This window comes from Camelus bactrianus, chromosome 11, assembly GCF_048773025.1.
Source record: "Camelus bactrianus isolate YW-2024 breed Bactrian camel chromosome 11, ASM4877302v1, whole genome shotgun sequence".
NCBI classification, from domain to species: Eukaryota; Metazoa; Chordata; class Mammalia; order Artiodactyla; family Camelidae; genus Camelus; species Camelus bactrianus.
Window position 1 is genome coordinate 11800714 of NC_133549.1, and position 23032 is coordinate 11823745.

Genomic DNA, 23032 nt, shown 5'->3' on the forward strand with positions numbered 1-23032 from the left:
TAGATTCCACTTGTAAGTGATATCATACGGTATTTGCCTTTTTCTGTCTGACTTATTTCACTAAGTATAATATTCTCTAGGTTTATCCACGTTGCTGAAAATGGCAGTATTTTCATTCATTTAAAGGCTGAATTTTATATATATATATATATATATATATATATATATATATATATAATATCACGACTGGATTTTTGAATTTTGTCAAATGCTTCTTCTACATCTGTTGAGGTGAACATGTGTTTTGTCTTTCCTTTTGTTAATGTGGTGTATCACATTGATTGATTTGTGTGTTGATCCATCCTTGCAATCCTAGAATGAATCCAATTTGATCATAGTGTAAGATTCTTTTTATGTAGTGTTGGATTTGGTTTGCTAACACTTCATTGAGGATTTTTGCATCTATATTCGTCAAAGATTTTGGCCTGTAATTTTCTTTTTTTGCAGTGTCTTTGTCCGGCTTTAGTATCAGGATCACGGTTGCTTCAGAGAATGAATTTGGGAGTGTTCCCTCCTCTTCAATTTTCTGGAATTGTTTGAAAAGGATAAATATTAGTTCTTTGTAGTATGTTTGGTAGAATTCCCCAGTGAGGCTGCCCAGTCCTGGACTTTTGTTTACAGGGAGTTTTTTGTTTTTTGTTGTTTTAATTAGATTGACCTGTTCAAATTGTCTCTTTCTTCTTGACTCAGTCTTTGCAGTCTGTATGTTTCTTGAAACTTGTCCATTTCTTCAAGGTTGTCCAATTTGTTGGGACATAACTGTACCTAGTATTTTGTTACAATTTTTAAAATCTCTGGTACTGTTTGTTACTGCTCCACTTTCATTACTTTATTTGAGTCTTCTTTTTTTTATTGTGATATTAACTTTATTGCAGGATCTCCGAGATACGCCTGTCTCTCTTCCTTACTCTTAGCTTCTACACTCAACAATGGACAATCATTGGCCCCTTTTACCTTTTTCCCGGCTCCCTCTGTCTTCTTTTAAGGTTTCTTTCTAAGTGCTGTTTTTTTTTCTCTTTTCTTCTTGGTGACCCTGGATAGAAGTTTGATGATTTTGTTCATCTTTTCTTGATTTTTTCTATTTTTTGGATCTCTATTTTATTTAGTTTCTTTTTGATCTTTATTTTCTTCCTTCTGGTGACTTCAGTCTTTCTTTATTCTTTTTCTAACTTTTTTTGGTGGTAGGATACGTTGTTTGAGATTTTTTTTTGTTTCTTGAGGAAGGCCTGTATCACTATGAATTTCCCTCTTAGAACTGCTCTTGCTGTATCATAGATTTTCTAAGGTTGTGTTTTCATTTTCATTTGTCTCAAGGTATTTTCTGATTTCTTCTTTGATTTCATCATTGACCCATTGTTTTCTTTTTTACTGGCATGCAGTTTAGTCTCCATGTGTTCTTTTTCCATTTTTCTCTCTGTGGTTGATTTCTAGCTTCATACTGCTGTGATCAGAAAAGATGCTTGAAATAATTTTTATTCTCTTAAGTTTGTTGAGACTTGTTTTGTGACCTATTATGTTTTCTATTCTAGTGAATGTTCTATATGCACTTGAAAATAAAGTATATTCTGGTTTTTTTGGATGTAATGTCCCACACATATCAATTAAGTCCAACTGATTGCTGAAGCAAGTGAGGCCTGTGGCATCACAGAGGACCTATGCACCATCCATGTAGACATCCATGGTTCTGCTCACAAGCAGCCCAAGGTCCCATCACTTTCTCTGTTCTGTTTGTCCCAGACCTAATGCAAGTCTGTGGTGTGGAGTAGGATGGGGCTCGGGGTTGGGGCGTTGTAGCTAAAGGAACTGAGTGGCTGTGCTGCTGCCTGAGATCTGGGCTGCCTTGCAGACTTCTCCCCAGACCTACCTGCTAAGCTGTGGTATGGCGTGGGTGGAGCCAGAGCACTCTTGCTGGGAGATAAACCACTGCTACTCCAGAGCTCACTGACAATGGCTGTCACTGCCTGTCTGGACCACAGGCCAGGTGCCCCTGGGGTGTCTCTGCATAGCTAACTCTTGTCCTCTTCCAGGGCCTGTCTGCCCATAGCTGCTGAGCTGCTGTGCACTCCTGTGGCACCGTCCTATGTGCACGCTGACAATGTCTGCTCAGTTTGACCCATCACCCCCATGTGAGCACTGACAGTGGTCTTTGTGGTTCTGCCCAGATCACACCCCAGGTGCCCTAGTCTGTCTCTGCACAGCTAGACTGAGTTCTTGCCAAGATCTTGCACCAGGCTATGGTGTGGAGTGAGCAGGGCCAGGGCATTTGCCCCTTCAGATTGGGAACTGTGGTGAGGTGGCAGCCACCAGTGCAAGGCTCTCTCTGCCCTGACTGTTAGAAAGCCAGCACATGAGCACTGCTTGTGAGTAGAGTCGAGCCTTCTGCAGTCCTCAAACTGTCTCAGAAGATTTCGCATCAGACACACCGGCATGTCTCCTCCATGCAGGAACCCAGGACTCAGATGCCCAGATTGTGGCTCAACCTGGTCACTCCCCAGGGTGAGGGTCCACCCATGTGGACCTTCTCTTCCTTATAGGCCCTTCACAGGTGTGCAGGTCCTGTTCCAATGCCTTTTTTCCCATCCTACTCAGTATGTGGAGATCTTTGTTGTAGCTTTGGCTGTATGGGAGTTCTTCTGCCAGTTTCCAGCTAATTTTGTGTGACAGTTGTTCTGCATGTACATGTATTCTAGATGTATTTGTGGGTCAGGAGGTGAGCTCCACATCTTCCTACTCTGCCATCTTGATCTCTCCAAGATTGATATACTGACATGTTTTAATTTACATGAAGGTCCTTTGTTGTCTCGTATCTATGTGGGGTAAAGGAATGAGGGAAAGGAACTGAAATCATACAAAGTATGCTTTCTGACCACTATGGAATTAAACTAGAAGTCAATAATAGTAAAATTAGCAGGGAAATATCCAAGTCATTTCTTTTCCTTTTCTTCTAGTTTTATTGAGATAAGACTGAAAAACAGCACTGTATAAGTTTAAAGTGTACAGCATAGTGATTTGATTTACATATATTACAAAGTGATTACCCTAATAAGTATAGTGAACACCCATCATCTCATGTAGATACAAAATTAAATATAAAAAATATTTTTCCTTGTCATGAGAACTCTTAACTACTAACACATATTATACACAGTAGTGTTAATTATTTTTATCATGTTGTACATTACTTTCCTAGGGTTTATACCTTTTAACCACCCTCATCCAATTCCCCCTCCCTCCATCCCCCCCTGCCTTTGGTAACCACAAATCTGTTTTCTTTTTCTAGGAGTTTGTTTGTTTTTGGAGTATAATTGACTGACAACAGTATGTTAGTTCTTGTTACACAACACAGTCATTCAATATTTCTATATATATCAAAATGATCACCACCATAACTCTAGTTATGTCCTGTCACCACAGAAAGATATTACATCATTATTGACTATATTGCCCACACTCTACATTTCATACCTGTGACTCATTTATTTTGCAACTGGAAGTTTGTACCTCTTAATTGCCCTCACCTATTTCTTTCCACCCTCCAACCGTTCCCCTCTGGCAATCAGCTGTTTGTTCTCTGTATCTATGACTCTGCTTCTGTTTTGCTATGTTTGTATTTGTTTTTTAGACCCCACATGTAAGTGAAATCATACAGTGTTAGTATTTCTGTGTCTGACTTATTTCACTTATGTCCCCAGGGTGAGCTCCAGTTGCCTCCTGCCTTTTCAAGAAGTTCTCCAAGATCAGCAGGTAGGTTTGACCCAGTCTCCTTTCAAATTACTGTTTTATTTCCCACAGCCCTTTGGGTCTCCTGAAAGTAAGCCTCACTGGCCGTCAAAGCCAAATGTTTTGGGGCTCATCTTCTTGGTGCACGAGCCCCAGGCTGGGGAGCTCGAGGTGGGGCTTGGTTCCCTCACTCCTTGGGGAGAACCTCTGCAATTACAATTATCTTCCTGTTTGTGGGTCACCCACCCAGGGGTAGGGGTCTTGACTATTCTGTGTCTCTTCCCCTCCTACCTGTCTTGCTGTGGTTCCTTCTTTATATCTTTAGTTGTAGAAGGTTTTTTATGCTAGTCTTCCAGTTTTTTCTTATCAGTAGTTGTTCTGCAAATAGTTGCAATTTTGGTGTACCCATGGCAGGAAATATGCTCAGAGTCTTCCTACTCTGCCATCTTACCCAGATTCCAAAGTTTCCAAATCATTCCTAAATAATTCATAGGATCAAGAAAATGTCTCAAGGGAAATCAGAAAATATTTTGAACTAAAAGTATAAAATATCAAAATTTGTAGAGTGTAGTTAAAGCAGAACTTAGATGAAAATTTATAGCTTAAAATGTTCTTAGAAAAGAAGAAAGTTCTACTATCAAGAATATAAGATTGCACCTTAGGGAACTAAGGTAAATAATGCAATTTAACCCTAAAGGAAGCAGAAGAAAAGAAGATGAAAAAAAGGAAAACAACAGAAAAAAATCAGCAAAACCAAAAGATAATTTTTAGGAAAGGTCAATAAAATTTATTACCTATAAAAATAAGAGGAAAAAACACACAGTAGTAATATAAATCATGAAAAAAGGGTTATCACTAATCCCATGGACATTTAAAGGAATGTTATGAATAATTCTTTACCAACAATTTTGATAACTTAGATAAAATGAGTCAATTCTTTGAAAGACACCAACTACTAGAACTCTTGTAGAAGAAACAGATAATCTGAAGATAGCTACATCTATTAAAGAAGTTAAGTCAATATTAATACCCTTTCAAAAAAGAAACCACAAGGCCTAAATGGTTTCCCAACTGAATCCTACCAAACATTTATAGGAAAAAAATGAATCTCTTCTAGACAGTAGAAGCAGAAGAAAGAGTTCCTAACTCATTCTATGAGGCCAGTAATTGTCTAATACCAAAACAAGACAAAGACATTACAAGAAAAAAAAATAAATAAAAAGCAAGGCCAATATATCTCTTGAGCATAGGTACAAAATTTCTCAACAAAATATTAGCAAATGAATTCAACATGAATAAAAGGAGTTATACATCATGACTAAATAAAGTTTATTTCCGTTATGCAAGGTGAGTTCAGTATTCAAATAAAAAATACCATTTACCACATCAACAAGATAAAGAAAAAAATATGACATTAACTGATGCAGGAAAAACATTTGACAAAATCTCATACCATGAGAAAAACTCTCAGCAAACTAAGATTTGAACTTCCTTGACTTGATAACAAACATCTACAAAAATTCCTACAATTAACACCATACTGCTGTTAAGAGACTGCTTTCCTCCTAAGAGTGGTAATAAGGCTTGGGTGTCTTCCCTTTAAGTTCTAATTCACACCATACTGGAAGTCACAGCTAACGCAATAAGACAAGAAAAGTAAATAAAAGGTATATAGATTGGGAAGGAAGAAATAAAACTGTCTTTATTTGAAGGTGAATATGACTATGTAGAAATGCCAAAGAGTCTACAAAATGATTCTTGGAATCAATAAACAAATATAGGAAGGTTGAAGGACACAGGTCAATATACAAAACTCAATTGCTTCCTTATACACCAGCGTTGAACAATTAAATTTTAAAATTAAAAAATATAATTTAGTATAGCACAAAAAACATGGAATACTAAGGTATAAATCTAACAATAGATATAAGATCTATGAAGAAAACTACAAAACTGATGAAAAAATCAAGATCTAAATAAATGAAGAGCTATTCTATGAACATGGATAGGAACAGACAATATTGTAAAGATTCCAGTTCGTCCCAACTTCATCTGATTGATGTAATCCTAATAAAAATCCTACCAAATTATTTTGTGGATATTGACAAACTGATTCTAAAGTTTACATGGAAAAGGCAAAAGACCTGGAATGGCCATCACAGTACTGAAGAAGAAAAACAAAACTGAAGCCCTCACACTACCGAATTTTCAGACTCACAATAAAGCTACCATAATTGGGACAGCATGGTATTAGAGAAATAGTAGACATATGCGTCAATGAAACAGAACAGAGTGTCCAGAAGTAGACTCACAAATACAGTTCACTGACGTTTGACAAAGGAACCAAGGCAGCTCAATGGAGAAATGACAGTCTTTTCAACAAACAGTTCTAGAACGACTGGATGTTTATTTGCAAAAAACAAACAAAAGGAGCTTAAACACCACAGACATTACATCTTACAGACACACAGACACACACAGGCACATACACAGATACCTATGTTGTTGATCAACAACATGTGGTGAGAAAAGTTATTTGAAGATGTTATATTATCTTGGGAAGGGGCAAAGATATTAAATAAATATTTGTTAATTTAAATATTTTTTAAAAAAGGGAAATAAAATGTATCATTTCTATTGCTTGACTCAGTCTAAGACTTTTGCTATCCAGGCTTCCTTCCATCCCTCTCCTCCATGGCAGTTGGACCCACATCCAAGTCTAACAGCTGTCCCAGTTTCCTCTGGCTCCCTTCCTGTTTCCCTCAATAAATCCAGCCTTGGTACCTGCCTTTTAGAGAACCTGAAATAACGTAAGTGGAGCCAGAAGCAGCCTGGGAAAACAAGCTGTAAGATGACATCTGGGACAGATTCATTCATCACACCACTGCCACAGGTGGTACATGGGGCAACCCTGGCACACTGGAGGCCATGAACTGCTAAAGATATCACTAGGGGTGGCCTACAAAAAAGTCCTGGTGTGGGAATGTCCTTGCAGGTGTGATGATTCAGGCTACTGAAGGTACAGTGAGAACAATGCCACACAGACAGTGGACTTGGCTGACTAGCTAAGTCAGACTGACACCCCGCAGAGAGATGATGAAAGACCCTGGGCATTAATAGATAGTTAAAGACTACTAGGGGGCTCCTTAGTAGTTTGCAAAGAGGAAGTTATCTCCTGCAGTGAAAGAACAGAAACAGCTGAGCAATAAAAAGATCTAACAGCCATATTAGATCTCCTAAGACATTTAAGTGCACAGCCAAAGCACATCTGCTAAGCTAAACTTAGATCCCTGGCTGGGAAAACCTGGGATCCTGAAACAAGGGATGAAGACACCTGACATCTACAAAGATATCAGGGATCCAGCCAAAGACCCAGGAATCCAGCTCCACCCACCAGTAGGCAGGCATCAGCCTCGGAAGTCCCTGGGTCCTGGCCCTGCACATCAGTGAGCCAGCAGCCTCAGCAGAAGGCAGGGCCTGGAAATCAAAGGGACCAGTGGCCAGCCATGCCTACAAGATGAACCACAGTAGTCAGCCTGCCAAAACAGAAGGACCAATGCACCCACATAGGGCTCTATGAACATACAGCTCTGGTGTCTAGAGGGGAGTACACTGCTGGGACTTATGGAATATCTTCTTCTCCCAGGTGGGAAATGTAACCAACCTATCAGATACACAGAAATAAAAACAGCAAATTAGGCAAAATGAGGCAACAGAGGAGTATGTTCCACATGAAAGAACAAGATAAAACTCAAGAAGAAAAACTTCTAAGTGAAGTAGAGACAGGCAATCTACCTGATAAATAGATCAAGGTAATGATTGTAAAGATGATCAAGGAATTTGGGAGAAGACTGGATGAACAGAGTGAGAAGTTAGTTTTTAACAAAGAGTTAGAAGATATAAAGAACCACCAAACAGAGATAAAAAACATAATAACCAAGTTTCAAAGAGCAGACTCAATCAGTTAATTATTAGAGAAGTGAGAAAATGCAGAAATAAAGGGAAAACAATCAAACAAGAAAAGCAATAATAGCATGAACAACAATTCATCCATAAATCAGTCACAGGACCCTTAGTTCCTCCTCAAGGGCTATACATAATATCTTGATTTATATCCTTGAGTTGTTTTGCAGGAACTAAGACCTCCACCTATGTGGACGATGGTGATCACATGCTGACCATACACATGTAGATCTCTGACTACATGCCAGAAGCCAGAAGACTGATGAGAGATTCCTGAAACATCACTGTTACCTCATTACCAACCACCCAGAAGAATCTCCATGACATAGTCACATACCCTGCAACTCTTACCCCTAATGGGGCCTTTAACCCCTGCCTAAAGCCACTGAGGAAGTTCAGGTCCTTTGAGCGTAAGCTGTCTGTTCTCTTTGCTTGGCGCCCTGCCAATAAATGCTGCACGTTCCTTCACCACAACCAGGTGTCAGTAGACTGACTTTGCTGTGCTTCGGGTGAGGGGACGTAAGTTTGGTTTGGTAACAATGTGAGCTAAAACTTCATCTAACATTATGGCAAACTGATAGATAATGGCTAAACTAACAAATAATAACTAGTACAAGGCTATTATTGAGACATATGGCAGAAATGCTGGTATCTTTTTATACCTATACCTACAGGTTTTATATCAGCTAGCAGCAATCCTCTGTTTTTCTAATTTATGTACTATTATCTGGGAGACAGGCTATCTCATCCCTCACTCACTGTTCTATACATTTTATAATTAACATCACTAAATTTACTCTGCATCAAATGCTAAACATTATACTTGAAATAAGCTACCAAGTTCTGGACTTTGACATTTAGTTTTATTTTTGAATTAGTTTTTTTAAAATTTTATCAAAATAGTACTAGAGTGGGTAGTTATTGGTGGTTACTGATTTTTTTAAAAAAATGTTTTAACATAAAACTACTTAGATATGCATTTCCTTAAATTCTCACTACATTTTGACCTTGAACTACATAATAGGTTATGAAAAAATTCCACTGTCTTGAATCAATATAATAATATTTAACAAATGCAGATTTAGCAAGCCAATAAAGACATTTATCACTATTTTAACCTTTTGTTACTTGTCCTCCTTATTATCTGGTAATTTCTATTAAAAGAGTACAATGCAAGATAATTTATGGAGTTATACAAGTATTTCAATGCTGAATACTTGTGTGTGTGTAAGTTATTGAGGAAGATAGGGAAGAGATTCTCTCCTCTTCCCAGGGGTGTTTATGAGGAAATTGGATGCCATAATCCATTAAAATAGAACTTCACATTTTTCTGTAAGCACTGTGTATGGAACGCACTTTTAACAGCGTGAAAATGTAAAATGTCCTATGCAAATATATACTCTAATTATAGAGGCTGCTTTTAACATGAGGTTGAAATTCTGAAAGCCTACTTCTGAGAACGTGGCTTAGCCACTTAAATAGCAGAGCTGATAAAACACGTATTTCAAGTAAGTTTGGGAGGTTTGGAATATTATCTTTATTTATCCTTATGTAACCAGGAACATATGGGATCTAACTAAAGAGAAAAAGGAAAGATGAGTTGCATGAGTTTTGAAAAAAATGAGACCTATATTTTTATATTCATAAGTAAGGATAGAAATTAAAGGTCTTTAACACAGACTTAAGAAATACATGTATCAACCTGTAACACATTCTTTCTCCTAAGACATCATTAGAACATCTGAGGGCCCGAGAGAAGAAAAAGCAGCTCAATTTTAAAGGACAGATTTTGGAGATACAAAGGGTTTTGATCTTTTTTCTTTTGGTTATACTAAGATGTTGAATCAGAAGTAATAATTTTCTGGTTATTTTTAATGGGCCTGTATTTCTCTAAATAAATGACTGCAAAGTACCTGTATTACCAATATGCAGCCGTGCTTTCAACTGTCACTGAGTGCTTGAAATAGAAATCAACTTTTAAAGAGTGAAGGCTAAGTTTCAGGTCATAAAAAAGAACGTGGGATATGACACTGTACTAGGTATTCACTCATGACACCATAGAATAAAACAAGAAAAAATACAGTGGTTACTGCAGTGTCTTCATCACATCCTATATCTAGTTCTCCCTCTGTTTTCTATTAATTGAAATTATTTTCCAATCTACTGTGGCCTTTTCCATCTCTTACTGCTCTCCTTCTGGCAGTGAGTAACTCAGAGTCAAGAATTTTGTGGCCTACTTTCTCATATATTTTTTTAGACGAATTTTTAAAACCATGTCAAACATTCTCATTTTTAAAACTTGATTTCAATATCCTCAAAACAAAGAATTTTGATCAATTCATGATTTTTCCCCAGAAGGACTAATGATTTTTATAACTAAACAATGTAAAGATTACCAACAAAACTAAAAAGACTTCTTGAATTATTTTATAAGGATATATTTTTATAGCTTTAAAAGTAATCTCGAGGCACTTTGGGAACAGTTTCAGTGGGTTACATAACATCCAATGAGGTTAGGCAACTTTCTGGAAGTAGCACACAGAATCTACACCTATTTGTGCTAATCTAGGGTTTTATGTGCCAATAATAACCTTACTCTTTCAAAAATCAGTATAGATGCGAATTTCCACACCACAGTGTTACCAGTGGGATTAAAATGTATTTTCAATGCAAACATGCTCATGTTTCTCAGTAGGAGTCTCTGTGGCCAGGAACAGAAGCGTGACCTTGGTCTTATCCAGATGGGCAGATACTATTAGCAGAAAGAGGAGGCAGGAGAGGAGCTGGGAAAAACCATGAACCTTTGAAAGAAACTGCTGTTTGAAAAGTAAAAAAGTACATACTCTTTGGGAAAAAAGGCTTTGTTTATTGTATTTTTATTGCATGCTTAGCTACTGTGGCAAATATAGTATTGACTTTGTCACACTGACTTCCCACACAAACGGAGGAAAGCAAGATCAGAATGACTGATCAGCCTGCTACAGGCCCAGAGGTAGCTGCGTTCTTCCTCCCTGACACTGTGCAGACTTACAACTTCAGTGGTACCAGAATTCATGCAGTTATTTCCCTCCTCCAACACTGATTAAAAATTGGCAAGGTAAATGTAGTTTCTAATTTCTCCTGGTCTAAGTCCATAATTATGTTGCCTGTCAGGACAAATGGTGAGCAAACCAGACCAAAAAATTCTTCATGCTACTCGTCATACAAATTTACCTATATCTGATGGACGCAACAGTGGTCAATGAAAAATGTGATGTGTTTTACGATGTAGAAGTTCTCACAAAGGGAAAAATTCAACTTATATTTATCTAAAATTCTTTCACAAATGTGCTTTCTTCCACTACTGTTTTTCATGTTTTATTACTAGTTGTTTCTGATTGCTTTTGCTATAATTTAAATTAAAAGGTGGGGGTTGGAAACTAGTATATTCAAGAATTTTTTAGAAATTGGTACTATGAGATGCACTACGTATACTTTTAAGTATACAGTCAGAACTTCATCCCATAATAATGCCCAAATAAAGCATATTAATGTATTAATTCCGTAAGTATGATTGTAATAATTGCTTCTCTATTCAACAGATTTACTACTGCCTTACTTGTAAGAAGATTAGTTACATTATAATCTTTTAATTGTCTTTAACTCCTGGGGAGGTAAAAAAAAAAAAAAGAATTTCATTCTGAAACATGTTTCAAAAATAATTTTATGTAAAAAATTTAGTAACATATATATATATATGTCCTGTTGAAAACTATACGTATCTCTAAAACAAATGTTTTAGTCTGTAGGAGACGTCACAAACTTCCTAGAAAAATGAGATAGTCCTTTTAAAGTGGCAGAAGTGATATAAGCAAATTCCTTGGTTTTCCTTTACTCACAGAAGGTGTATCAAGTTAATTATACTTTTCTCAGCCTGATTTCCTTTACCTAGAAAGCATGTAAATTAACTGACAAAGGAAAATTATCTAATGTCATGTTTGCAATATAATTCACATTTTACTTTTAGTCATTTCTCTCTGCTTTATTGATGCCAGAATTAAATTCAGTGAAACTAAAGGGACTCATGGTTGAAACAAACTGTTTCTAAAGTCTGCTCTTTTTCTATTTCAAAAGTCAATTGCACCATAAAATATGGTTTTTACCTGTGGAATAAAAAAGGGAAGAAATTCTAAGAAAAGTTTGAAGTTAGCCATAATTTACGAATAAGAACCTCCGAGTGTGAGAAGTCAATTTTATGACTCTTAGGCTCATTATTCTTTAAATTTATAATAAAGGAATGGCCATTTCTTAGACAAATCCAGAATTGCTACATTCTCAGCCTGTGAGCTGACACAGACACTGAGTGATTCTGTGGGAAAATAAAAACCATCATGTTTGGTCTGGTGATACTTTTCCACAGTTGAAGAAAGCTGAGGAGGCTGATTAGAAGTAAAATAAAGGCAGAGGTGGACATAAACACATTCACTGGGGATGCAGCGAACTGAGCAAGATTCTGCTGAAGACTATCCTGTGATACAATGTGGCAGCTCTGCTCCGCCCAGGGAAATCACCTGAAGATGAGTACACGCTCATCTGACTTGTGTCTGGGTTTGGGGTGTAGTTCAAGACTCATCTGCTCAGTCGTCCTGCTTTCTGGGAGAACTGAGGAGTTCAGTCAAACTGTTTATCCCAAGTTATATATTTTTGTTCATGTGAATCAGGAGCTTGAAGTCCCACTTCTTAGATGGACAGCAAATATGAGTGAATAAACAGACAAAATTAGCACATGAAACTATTGTGCTAACAAATGGAATTAAAAAAAGATCTGTCTTGCTTTAAAACTTACTAACCATTGTTTCTTTTGAATATTTTTATTTAGTTAGGAAATCATAAAATGATCTGAAAAACACATAATAATCCGCTATAGAAAAGAATTCTAATTAATTTCTCAGTAAGAGTTCACTATCCATTTTAAATAGACTAAAACTCAAGACTTTTTGGGTTTTAAGGACTCAAACATAAAGACAAATGAGCATAAAATTCCCTTCAAAGCAAGACAGTGAGTTTGTGCAGTCTGCAGTCTGCAACACACTGTCACGTGAACATGCCTTTCATGTTCATGTGAAAGGCCTCTTACTAGCCAGAGGAAGAGCACTTGTCAGCCACACTTGAGGAAACCGCACGTTGCAAGGAACAAGGTGCTCCCTCCCTGCAACCCCAGAAGACAGAAGAAAGGCTGAGGAAGCCAGGCTGGGCCCTCTGTGTTTTCCCCAGCTGCAGTTCGGGATGGACCGTCAGGGCCCCAGCACCACGCTACCCTGGCCGCCTTCTTCACAGTAGCCTTGGTGAGCATGCGCAATGCCTAATGGCCTCAAAACATGTGGGAAAGTTCTCTTTCAATACAGAAAAGGTCCTCAAGACATTTATAGCCCAACTCAGCTATCACAGTTACCTGTAAATGACTCTTAAGTTCTAAAAATTAAAGCACATACATCTGCCACCAATTTGTCACTTGGTCTCCTGTGAGGTGGAAAGTAAAACTAAGTGTCTTAAGTTGTAATAACATCACTGAGATAGTAACAGAACCTCACAAGAAAATTCCTTTGCTTAGGATGCTTTCAATATGCTCACACAACCAAATTTCCCTGTGTATTTGCTGCCTCAAGGTCAAAGGGTAAAAGAGGGCAGGAAAAGCATGAAGGTCAGCTTCGCTGTGATGATACACTGAAATTACAATGGAGTGATCACAGCTCAGGTGTCACAAAGGAAGTCCAGCAGCCACTGAGAATGTGGTCTCAGACAGATCTCTGCCGCACTGAGAACCTGAACTTTCTTTAAACTGTACCAGGTCCAAGGACACCACCAGCTGTATTCAGAACAGAACCTGCCAGCTGCAACCTTATAGTCTCAAAGTCTCCCCTTGTAACTACTCAGCCATTTCAGAACCCACAGATCTTGGCTTAACAAGCACCCTTACTTCTTGCCAGCTCCAATCCTAGTTCTTGACAAGCAATTTTAGTCACCTTGCAGGCTTTTTGCCTCCCCCATTTTGTAGTCTGGCCTGGTGGAACACAATTCAAATGCTTCTTTTATTTTTAGGGGTTTTTTTGTTGGGGGGAGAGAGGTAATTATGTTTATTTATTGATTTACTTTTTTAAGAGGAGGTACGGGGGATTGAACCCAGGACCTTGTTCATGCTAAGCATGCACCCTACCATTTTGAGCTATACCCTCCTCCCTCAAATGCTTCTTGAATCTGTGTTTCCTGGGCTGCAGGCCTAACAAACCCCAAATAGGTACCATTTTTATTTAGGTCTCTGGTTCTGAAATTTTGTTTAATAGCTGGTACTTAAATATTAAGACCACGTAGAACTGGCTTATAAACCATCTTACCCACAAAGTGGATTTCAGCTGGCTTAATAATAAGACCCACAGAACATAATAAACTATAATAAAGTAGAAATAAAAGAAGGGATGGAAGACTGAGAAGATATTAGAGCCTAGATTCCCCTCCCTCAGGGCCTTGCAGAGGCAACTCAAATATTCAGAGATCAAATAAAGAACAAGCGTGTGTGTGTTTCACTTTAACTTTCTTTTGGGGACGGGGTGGGGTGTGGTGGGGGGGACAGAGGGATTTTTGGACAAAGAGGAACTCCAAAGCCTGGGGCTTCAGGTCCCAAAGTTCACATAGGTAGAGAGGGCATTTGGTGATCCACTGTTGCGGGTGGGAGTGGGGTTTATAAAATGGCGAAGGCTTCACAGCTGAGGAGGAGAACTAAGATTCAGGAGCCTGGGGCCAACCCACTATTCCCTCAGCTCCGAGAGGAGCCGGCCGGCCCGGCAGGGCCAAACTCCCCCGCTCCCCGCCAGCCCGCTCACACGGTGTGAGGAGAAGCAGTGAATTCAGCTGATGCAGGCGCACATACTCTGTGGTCTTCCAGACTGCCAGGCGTGTGCGTGATTTTACTTGTAAGCCTGGTTTCCTAGGAGGTGCCCCCAGGTGAGAGCAGCTTATTCAGCCCGTGGGTGGTCAGAGGTTGCACTGAAGCCCCCCGCCCGGTGCCAAGGAGACATACTATTTGCTGACAGATCTGTCTGCAGCTCGGGGAGCGTTTTCGAGTCTGCGCCCTGGCCTGGTCTGACGGCTGGTGCGTGAGGGCAGCCGAGTCCACTGCTGCACAGCCTTCCCGACCCCCGGTGGCTGTGACCCCAGGGGGAGGTGTTTTGAAGGGGATTTTGAAAAACCTGTATGAGCCAGCTGTCCTACATACACACTTAACTCACAAGGTTTAACTATTTTGAGCTGATCTCTACCCTCTCACCATGTGGGTGCTGTTTATTTTACAGATAAGGACAGATTCAAAAGTTATGGCAAATCCCTGGAGCCACAGTGCCAGCCGTTTGGAGTAGGTGGGGTACACAGATCTGACACCAAAATCTATGCTCTGATGATGCCAGGCTGCCCGATACCAGATTCAGCAGAGACAGTGAAGAACACAAAATGAACAAAAAATACATGCCTGAGTCTGAAGTTTGACTCTAGTTTCTGCTTATACCACTGAACACCCTGTAACTTCTGATGTTAATAATGTGAAAATGACATAGCAATTAACATCTATCACTCACTCACTAAGTACTGAGCATCTGGCAAATATTATCTTACTGAATCCTGTTGGGGAGAAAACTTGCCACCCCAAATTCTCTCTTTGGCATATGGATTATTTCAAGCTGAAAACAGTAAATGACCAAAAGACTCAGGAAGGAACTCTTGTAACCAAGCAGGACCCTGTGGGGCCTTCCAAGGACAGACCCCTCTCCTATTATCTCTGAAGCACCCAGATGATAGTATCTTATGTATATTTCCTGAGTTTTTCAGATGCTAAAAACCACCAACAAAGGGAAGAAATTAGCTACTTGATGATCGAGAGCACATGTGTGGCTCCCAGATCTTCTGGCATGTGTAGGGGGTGATAATTTTGACCATCCTGTTCCCTCCACATCAACCAATCAGAGGACTGTGCATGAGCTGATCGCGTACCCTGCGACCCTCTCCCTGACCTGGCCTTTAAACATGCGTTGCTGAAACCCTCCGAGGAGTTCGGGATTTTCTTGGGCATGAGCCACCCTGTCCTCCTCGCCCAGCCCTGCAGTAAACTTTTCTCTGCTCCAAACTCCAATGTTTCAGTTTGGCCTCATGGTGTGTTGGGCACATGAACTTGCCTTTCTTAACACTCTAACATTCCCCCAACTGCCTAAAGAATTTAGATAGAGGCCTTGTTACCAGAATGGAGCTTTCCCCAGAGATACCTGCAGGACTGTGGGCCAGGTTGGGGGGGGGGGGACTCCAGGCAGGGCGTCAGCATCAGTCTGCTCTGTGTCCCTGCCTCTGCTTGGCCCAGCAAACGCTGGTTTACCAAATGTGGCTTTTCTATCTTCATATGAATTGCCTTCCTCCCCCCTTTGATCCACACGCCTGTCCCCAATGTCCTCTTTTGTCTTCAGCTGAAGGTGAGAGTTTCAGTCATGTCGGCGAGGTACTAAGTTTTCCTGGGTCTCCCTTATGTACACGTTATCAAACTTTTACGTGATTTTCTCCTGTTAATTAGTCTCACATCACTTTAATGCTTAGACCAACCAGAGAAACCCAGAAGGGTAGAGGAAAATGTCTTCTTCCCTAACAACTCTCCCCCACAAGAGAGGTGCTGTTGCCCTGGGGCTGTGGTCCGGGCCGCACGGCACAGAGCTCTCACAGGAGAGGCTGGGGCTCGTGGCCTCCCTGCAGAGCATTACCACTGACTGGTGCCCAGGTTATGCAGGGTTGCCACAGAAATGGTACAGAGACTTAATTCCTTCAGGATGTTTCATATTATCCATTATTCTTATCTGTCAATTTTGAATTTCAGAGATAATTGTTTAATTATAAAAGATGGCTCTTTTACTAACAATTTTGTCATTAGCCAGCATGTCTTTCATAGAATTAACTGAAATTTGTTTGTTATAATTGAAGGTCTTGACCTCAATTTTTGCTTTCATAGAAACCAGCCAATTCTGTTTACCAATTTGCCTAGCACCATACAACTACTAAATATGTGATGTCTACTCCCAGGATATCCAGGATCTTGCCTAATAAAGTCATGGCAAAGAACATCTTTTATCCACATTTTCCCTCAAGAGTAATCAGGTTTCTTTAGCGACTGTGATGTTTAGTTTGATGTGTCAGCTTGGTTGGGCTATGGTAACTGGTTTGGGGTCAAACACTAGTCTAGATGTTGTGATGAAGGTATTTTTTAGATGTGGTTAACATTTAAATCAGGAGACTCTGAGGAAAGCAGATTACACCTCATAATAAGGATGGGCTTCATACAACCCAGTTGAGAGCATTAAGGAAAAAAGGCTAGTGCCAGGCAATTCCTTAAAATCAACCCCCTCTCTCTGTATGTAAGTCTCATACACACACACACACACCTCTCTTATTGGTTCTGTTGTCTGGAGAACCCTGACTAATATAGAGAGAAAGGAAAAGAGGAGAAAATTGAGGCAGAGAAGCGGGGAGATTTCTGAGACCCCTTTCTGCGCTCGCCCATGACTGCAAACCTCCATTCTGGAAGCAAAGGTTTGCAAGGGGAACTAAGGGCTACCACCTGGGCTCTGCTTTTGCATGTGGAAACTCAGTAGTTTCCTGCAATCAAATCCTTCACCTTTTTTTCCTGAAACAGCTTCCTGCTGTCTTCTTTTCTCTTGCACTTCACAGTCCTAAATCCTATTCAGGAGAGAAGGTGCTAAACTATTCACAATATTTTGATACTTAACAGACGTACATATTGTCCAAAGTCATAAAGATAAAGTCCAGAAATCCAGTGTAGAAGTAAAGTACATTCTTATACTAGTTTCTGTTTCTTTTATGCCTGAAAATAAAAATTCAGCTCATGACTGACTCCTTGAGATGAAACCCATCAAGTACCTTATAAGCTTACTCTGAGAACAAGCATTAAAACAAAGCAATTTCTCACCATTTATGAGTCTCTGTCAGTGAGGTCTCCTCTGCTTCTTGGTCAATTTTAGCTGAAAATGCAAGAAAAGATCAGATAAATAATAAACGGCTATACTACCTCAAGCAAAACAGATCCAAGTAACACAAAATGTATTTTAATACATTATTAACCCTAATGTACTCCAGCCAGGAATTTATTTTAAATCTATGAACAGGTATGATTGAAGTGGCTATATTTTCTAAGTAATTTCTTTATATCAGTCACATTAACCTGAGAAAACAAAACACTAGCTAACTTGATATTCATATCAAATGTTTGTGTCAAGAATTTAAATGCCAATAATTAGTTGAAAATAATTCTCTCAAGCAATGGTACAAAAACCAAGTAAAAAACCTAAATAGAAATCACATGTGATCTTCATTCGTGCTCCTCACACCAGATCACAAGTGAACAGACCCAGAGATTATTTCTATGGAGATGTAATGCAAAATATGTTTTCCACTAACTCCAAGTGGGGAGAAGACAGTGCATCCATTTATCTGCCCTTAGATTTGTCTAAAAATGAAGAATGGTATTCTGACACAAACCCAAAGAAAAAATTTGGGAAAGAGATTAATCACTATTTTAAAATTATTTAAAATAACATAGAAAACCTCATCATATAAAATACGCATGGCAGTGACTTTCACATTTTTTGACAAATAAGCATTCTAGGAATTTATGTATTATTGTACACACATACACACATATTTGACATAAAAGTTTCAAAAATGCTCCTACTTCACGCAATGTAGTATTTTTTCTTCTGTTAGATCTCAAACTGCAGTCATGACCCACTGAACTGATTTCCTGCTTCACTAATGATCTGTGACACACAGTGTGAAAGTCACTGAGCTACTGGATAAAAAGTGAAAAACATCAATTTAAAAAACTCTGGAGCTAGTGAAAGAAGCTATCCTTTCATAATCATTCCCCTTCGGGTCACACTTGGGGCCATTTGGAGAAACTAGAAGACAAAGTGGAGCAGGGAAAATCGATTATAAAAGCTGGAACTGGGCATGAAATCAAACTGATGGTCACTCGGGAATCGTCAAAGCATCTCCGTTACTACTTAAAACGCAGCCACCCAGCTCAGGCTCCTTCATGTTTTACAATCTCAAGACGGTGTCTGTGTGAAGGCCTCTGCAGCACCTGCAAAGCCGCCGTGGAGTGTCACGTGGCCACTCTTTGCAGGACTGTCAGTGTCAGAACTTAACAGGGATCGCTGGAGCTGGCAGCAGAGATTTTTTTCCCCTTTTTCTTTTTATTCTTTAGATTGTTTACATAACTTATAGGTCAATCACTAGCCATATTAAAAAACAGAGTAAATGTTCCACGAGTTCACTCTGAAAAGTCTCCAACATGAACACACTCTCTTACAAAACTTGCTCTGTGCTGTGTGGCATGAGAATAGCTTGCTTCCAGGAGCAATTCTAGAACCACATAAAGTTTGTTTACGGGAAAACGACAAAGCACCATAATGCGTATCATTTACAGGAAGGATATTCTTCCAATTGACATTGTGTGTCTTTCTTTTTCTTTCGTAAAGTCTAGAGGTTAAGGCTGACATTAGAATAAAAATTCTGAACTATTTTAGAGGAATAAAGTAAATGATTTATGAAATTTAAAATACCCTAGAATGAGATTTCAGAGATCTGTTTTCTGTTCCTGATTCTGCCACTGAAATTAGCTATGTAATCTTAGGCAAATAGACCAATTTGTTAACATACACAAAATATTTAGCATAGTGCCCCAATAATTATCAGGGACTAACTAAATGTTCTTTGAAAATGCTGGATTTCAAGCTCCTGAAATTCCTGAAGTGATATAATATGTAATAATGTTTAACTGAAAACATCAACTTATTTTATCATGTTTCAACATTACATGCAGAAAAAGCAAGCACATACTTAAAGCTTTTCAGAAAACATTAGCCCCTAAATGGTGAGTGGGCTGTGAATGAAGTGAGCCTGACTTGTTCACAATGGCTCCTTGCGATGTGTGCTACAACAGCTCTTGCTTCACTGTATGAGCAAGTTTTGCTGAAAAAACATTTGAATTCAATGTGGCCGAAGACTGATTCTTACTAAAGGAATAAAACATAAAAACAGACCCTCTTCCAAAACCTAACAGCCACATTACAACCATAAAACCAAACTAGAATAGCAAGGGATACTTAAAAATGTTGTATTATCCATTATTTTACATGACTTTGAAGCTGAGAGGATTTGTGTCCTCAGCTGTAATTAGCTTTGATAGACAGTCCAATGAGAGATCAAAGAAAGTACATTAGAACACAAATGTCGACTCCTGATGAAGAGTGGACTGAAGAGACTTTCCTTTGTATGACAGTCTTAGAAATAAAACAATGTTCTGAAAACCTGGGGTGCAATTCAGTTTTCTGGGAACACTGAGATACCATTTTCCAATATGCTGCCTGTATAAACACACCATCAACATTTTGTTATCACGATTCTTTTAAACATACTCATGATGTTACCTTAGTGACAATGCAGGATTTAGTTTCTTTAGTTAGTGAGGATGAAACCTATCGAACTAAAATAAAATTTAATTAAGTTAGTAAAAATTAAGATGTCTTTTACGAATAAAACAACTCCGCCATTCATTTAGGGAGTACCCATGCTAACCACATGAGGTGACGGAAATCTTAAACCAATTGTGTTTTTCAGTTTGAGTAAAAACTTTGACAGGCTGTGTACCATGTATGTTATTTGCACAGTTTTTCAAGTAAAAATTGAACATGACCTAGAAGTAAGATTACTTCCTATAAATGATGTAAACTTCTAATGGCTAATTATTTCATTCCTTGACCTTTTGTTTAGAAATACAAAGATTATTTTTAGTTAATTTCTAATGGCAAAGAAGGCTTTGTAACTAGCTTTGAAAGCCAGCATTACTTTTAGCAGCACTTTCCTACCTATTTATAATCTGCTATCAATAAATTTTATTATACCAAAGTATATAAAATTAATTATAAAAGATAGAAAAGATTCCAATTTTCTACTTCAAGATTTTCCCTTTCTTTATAGCACATGGCTCATTTTTTTTTTTTTTTTGACATATCAAATGAGGATGGCAGCCTTCTAGTTTGTTCATGGTAACGGTTAACTATAGGAAAACTTTAAAAAGCACTTAAAACAGACAACCAGGCACAGGCATGGTTTATAGTGACCCTCACTTGTCATCCCATCACCAGAGGCTCCCAGGAAACCCTGTCCACCTTCCACAGAGGCATCTGTGTGCCTCCTAATGGACACCACTGCCCAAGGCTTCCCTGGCCTCAGATCTCTGGGAACAACTGCTTTTCCCACACTTTGCGTGAAAAAGCTGCTTCCTTGGCAAGATGTTCCCACCACTCTGCCTCTCATTTTCAGATCCCACCAGAGTCAGTGTTTGGGGTAGAACATAAGATTTAGAGTCAAAAAGACCTGGGTATGAAAACTACATCAGCCACTAAATTGTGTGCGATTTTAATAACTCTGATGGTCACTTTTATATAGTAGCTTTTCTTTATCACTAAAACACGGTAGTAATTTCTTCCCTGTTGAGTTGCTTGATTAAATAATGTATAAACACCAGCTGCATCCTAATAATCTTTTTATCTTTCCTCTCCTCAGCACATTACTGTGACTATAAAAAGGACTGGGATATGTTGCTTTCAAAATGCAAACAGTCCAGGATGTCAAGAAAGAACTATCCAATGGAGACAGGATGGAAATACAATGGAAAACAGTTGGCCAAAAAGCTGTGTTCAGCTTGTACAGCGGCAGGTCCAGCCTCTCAGTGTGATAACAAGCAAAGCAAAGGAGACTGAACTACATTCACTTTGAACACAGCTAAGAGATTCCCTCTTCTGGGTGTGATTAACAAGAACCAAACTTACCATCCTGCTGTGACCAGCCGGGAACCTGGATAGAACACATGAAACAACAGCTTTCACGCGCTGCACAGCAGGCAGCACAGGACCTGCTCTCTGGAAGAAGGTCAACAATGAGTTGAGCACTACAGCTCTCCAGGATTTCATCTGGGGCAGTTTCCAGAGTGTGGGCCCTGGAAAGGAGAACCCAAATAAGCCAGCCCATCCAGCTGAGCTGAGGAAACAGAGATGGAAGTCGGGAATCTGAAGTGGAGGGTAAAGTCCCAGAGAGGAAACAGCTTTGCAGAAAAGAATGGCCAGAAATCTGCACTGAGATCTCTTTCAGTTTTTGCTGAGTATTAGGTGGCACATAAATAGAGTAAAACTCTAAGTCAGAGCAAAGAACCAAGAAGCTATAGACTGAACAATTCCCAGGACCCACGCAGGGCCAGAGTGGCTCAAGGGCTAGAGAGCTTCAGTGGAAGGCTGCTGCTGAGCATCTGGACAGGGTGGTTTTTGGAGATGTGTGGGAGGTTGGGGGAAGGAAACTTTATGAGTAGGAATGCCACCAGTGTGAGGGGTACTCTACACTAGCCCCAGCAAAGCTAAAAACATGCCTTAAAGGATCACATTGAATCACAAGTCATTTAAATTGTCTACCAAGACAAAGCGAAATATTCTTTAGAGCAATACACAAAATCCACACATTTAACAACATAACAACCAGAGTGCCTAGCATTTAACAAAAATTTACTAGACCGACCAAGTATCAGGAAAATATAATGAATTGCCAGAAGATAACTAAGTCAACAGAAACAGACCCAGGAATGACAAGAGATGAACTACCAAATAAAACTAAAGCAGCTATTATGACTGTGCTCAAATATTACAGAAAAATATGAACACAGAGAGAAATGGATGTCTTAGTCTGCTCAGTCTGCTGTAACAAAATGCTAAAGACTAGATGGTTTAAACAACAAATATTCATTCATCGCAGTTCTGGAGGCTGGGAGTCTGAGATCAGAGTGTCAGGATGGTAGGGTTCTGGACAGCCTTCCTACTGGTTTGCAGACTGCCAGCCTCTTGTTGGTATTCACATAGTAAAGAGTAGAGAAAAAGGCAAGCTCCTCATATCCCCTCCTATAAGCACTAATTCCACTTATGAAGCCTCCACCCTCATGACCTCATCACCCCTCAAAGCCCCTAATACCATCTTAATACCATCACACTGAGGGTGAGGGTTTCAACATAACAATTTTGGGGGACACAATCCTGCAGTGTATAACAATGAAATATATAAAAAAGACTCAAGTGGAACTTGTAGAGATGAAAAATATAGTATCTGAAATAAAAATTCACTTCATTAGAAAATGAAAATTCACTTGAAAATGCAAATAACACGAAATCAGACATTTCAGAAGCAAAGAATAATGAACTTGACAATAACAGGATCTATTCCAACT

General features: G+C 39.1%; 1 protein-coding gene across 3 annotated transcripts in view; it reads right to left on the bottom strand.

The window, feature by feature from the left end:
* Positions 1-23032, bottom strand: part of FMN2 (formin 2) — a 285811-nt gene that overhangs the window by 24146 nt on the left and 238633 nt on the right. For 2 of the 3 annotated variants that reach the window (XM_074373220.1, XM_074373219.1), the window contains one exon: positions 17672-17723. In XM_074373220.1, coding sequence (XP_074229321.1) covers positions 17672-17723 — 52 coding nt within the window. Of the gene's footprint in view, positions 1-977; positions 2808-17671; positions 17724-23032 lie in introns of those variants that run through there. The other variant, XM_074373221.1, reaches the window with a different exon arrangement.